The following is a 2,884-nucleotide window of genomic DNA, read 5'->3' on the forward strand; positions in this document are numbered from 1 at the left end:
AAAAGAAAACAAGGAAAGAAAATGAAAGAAAATTATCTTTCCATGGGAGAATGAGAGAATGGCGTTGGAAGCTTCAAGAATGAAGAAGAAAATATCTTGCTGGGAGGATAAGGACGGTTTTGGGCTGATAAAGATGAGAGTCAAAGCTTCCTTTGAAAGCTTTGACCAAACTTTATGCAAAATTACTGTTTTGCACTTTAAGTTTTTTTCCATCTTAACTTAGTCCTCCCAACACTCATTTAACTCCAATTTCCTTCTATTATCTTCTTCTATACATGTACAAACAAAGTATGAAGTTTGTACTCCAACTCGGTGTCCCTATAATATTTAAAATATTTATTTACTTGTGCTATCTTTACTTACTAAAGACACGCGACCCCATTAACATCATTTTTCTCTGAAATTTTTCTCATTCTTCTTCTCCCCCACTTAGGTTGCCCATATACTCCTTCTTCATGAAAAATTTTGACATTTAATAAAATATTAATATTTTAATATTATTTTATTCCAAAAATTTCCTTTTGTCTCCTCTTGTCTCCTTGGTACCCAAAATACCTTATTATGCCTCAATTGACTTTCGAATCACTTTTTATCTCACAAATTCTTTCTCGATAAAAATATGATTATTTTATTATTATTTCCTCAAGTGCAGAATATTTTATCCCAAACTATTCCTTTCATCTTTCATCACTTTTAAACATTATAATTAACCTCAATTGGCATCCGATAATCTTTATTAGTCACCATATCAAAGTATGGGGTATTATAGGTCTGTTACTTGATTTTTTGGGTCTTCTCCATGTATAATCTCTAAATCAAATTCGTGTAGCAAAAGTATCCATTTTATCAAATGTGCTTTGTCATCTTTCTTGGTAAGCAAATACTTAATTATTGAATGATCCGTGTACACAATTACCTTACTGCAAACCAAGTAAGAATAAAACTTATGAAATGCAAACACAACAGTCCAAATGTTCAGGGCATTTGAAAAGTAGTAAGGGCATTACGAAGTCCAAATGGCATTCTTGGAAAGGCAAAAATGCCAAATGGGTATGTAAAAGTAGTTTTTTCTTGATCTTCAGGAGCTATTGCTACTGATTGTAACTAGAATATCCATCTAAAAAACAATAAAACTCCTTACCAAGCAATCAATCAAGCATCGATCAATAAATTGTAAAGGAAAATTATCTTTCCTTATGACTTTGTTGAGCTTATGGTAATCCATGCGCACTCTTCATCCAGTCACTGTTCTTGTAAGAATGAGCTCATGGTTGGAATTAGCCACCACAATCATCCCACCTTTCTTTGGTAAACATTGGATCGGACTTACCCATGAACTACCTGAAATTAGATAAATAATGCTAGCGTCCAACCATTTAATGATCTACTTTTTTACCACCTCTTTCGTGATATGATTAAGCCTCCTTTGAATCTTAATGGTGGCTCTATCGTTATCCTCTAAAAGGATCTTGTTCATGCATATGGAAGGATTAATTCCCTTAATGTCAACAATGGTCCACCCTAATACCTTTTTTTGCTCCCTTAACATTCGTAAAAACTTTTCTTCCTACACATTAGTTAGAAAAAAATGAAACAATAATAGGAAAAGTAGATGAATTACCAAGAAAAGCATACCAAATGAGTAGGCAAGGGCTTAAGTTGCACTGTAAGAGGTTTTTTGATAGATGGCTTAGCAAGCAATAATGAAAGGGAAGAAAGATTTGAAGACTCAAATTAGGCTCTTAAAATCCAAGATGAAGCATCCAACATATTCACATACTCAAGGAGCTCGTCATCATCCCTCTTAGAATTAGCAACTAAAGATGCCTTAAGTGGATATTTGGGATGGTTTTCAATAAATACCTCACTAGTGACACTATTTATTGCACTTACTACAAAACATTCATCAGAATCATTAGGAAATATCAAAGCTCTATAAATATTGAAAGTTACCTTTTGGTCTTGAACTCTCAAGGTAAGCTCTCCCTTCTCAACATCAATGAGTGCTCTAGTAGTGTGCAAATAGTCTCCTAAGTATGATTGAAACATCTCGATCTTTTTTCATATCAAACACAATAACGTCTACCAAAAAGATAAACTTGTCAACTTTTACAAGCTTATTTTCAACAATACCTCTTGGATATGTGAGAGATAGATCAGCAAGTTGTAGTGTCACACTGGTGGGCTTAATTTCTCCCAAACCCAACTTTCTATAAATTGACAAAGGCATCAGGTTAATACTAGCTCCTAAACCACTCAAAGCTTTAGCAAAAAATAATGCACCAGGATCTTTGAGTGTTAGTGGAACCTTGTTCTGAATGATGGCACTACACTCCTTAGGAAGTGCAGTAGTCTTATACTCACCCAATCTCTTTTTCTTGGCCAAGATGTCTTTTAGAAACTTCACATAAGTAGGCATTTGCTCCAAAGCTTTCATGAAAGGAATGTTGATGTGGAACTTCTTAAATACCTCTAAAAACTTTTGGAATTGACTATAAAGCTTTTGTTTTTGGAAATATTGAGAAAAGGTGGTGGTGGTGGGGTTCACTTGGCTTCCATTTCTTGAACTTGTTTGTCAAAATTCTCAACAGATTTATCTTGAGTTTTAGCTTGCTTGCTATTACTTCCTACCTCTATTCCGTTCCTAAGAGTGATTGCGTTAACATCTTCCTTACTTTCTCTCATAGGATTAACTTTCATATCACTATGTAAAGTCCCTTAAGGCCTATTGTTGATAGTGTTGGCAAGTTAACCCACTTGTGTCTCAAGGTTTCTTAATGAAGTAGCCTTACTATGAATGAGATAATCAATCTTTGCCATGTATTTCATAAGCAACTTTTCCATAAATGGCTTTTTTTCTAGCATAGGAGCTCTAGCTTAAAGT

The 2,884-nt window shown here is 34.2% G+C and overlaps 1 protein-coding gene across 1 annotated transcript; it reads right to left on the reverse strand.

Moving 5' to 3' along the window:
- Positions 1,735 to 2,419, reverse strand: LOC18604528. Its single transcript, XM_018117052.1, has 2 exons — positions 2,134 to 2,419; positions 1,735 to 2,030 (listed from the first exon to the last, which is right to left on the reverse strand). Exons 1-2 carry the CDS (start codon positions 2,417 to 2,419, stop codon positions 1,735 to 1,737), a joined length of 582 nt encoding a protein of 193 aa, XP_017972541.1.

The sequence above is a fragment of the Theobroma cacao genome, chromosome 3, assembly GCF_000208745.1.
Source record: "Theobroma cacao cultivar B97-61/B2 chromosome 3, Criollo_cocoa_genome_V2, whole genome shotgun sequence".
Lineage (NCBI taxonomy): Eukaryota > Viridiplantae > Streptophyta > Magnoliopsida > Malvales > Malvaceae > Theobroma > Theobroma cacao.

Coding starts and splice junctions, on each gene's coding strand:
- LOC18604528 (XM_018117052.1), bottom strand. CDS start 2,419: ATGCCTACTTATGTGAAGTTTCTAAAAGACATCTTGGCCAAGAAAAAG. Junction 2,031..2,133: donor ATCTCTCACATATCCAAGAG/GTATTGTTGAAA, acceptor AATCATACTTAG/GAGACTATTTGCACACTACT.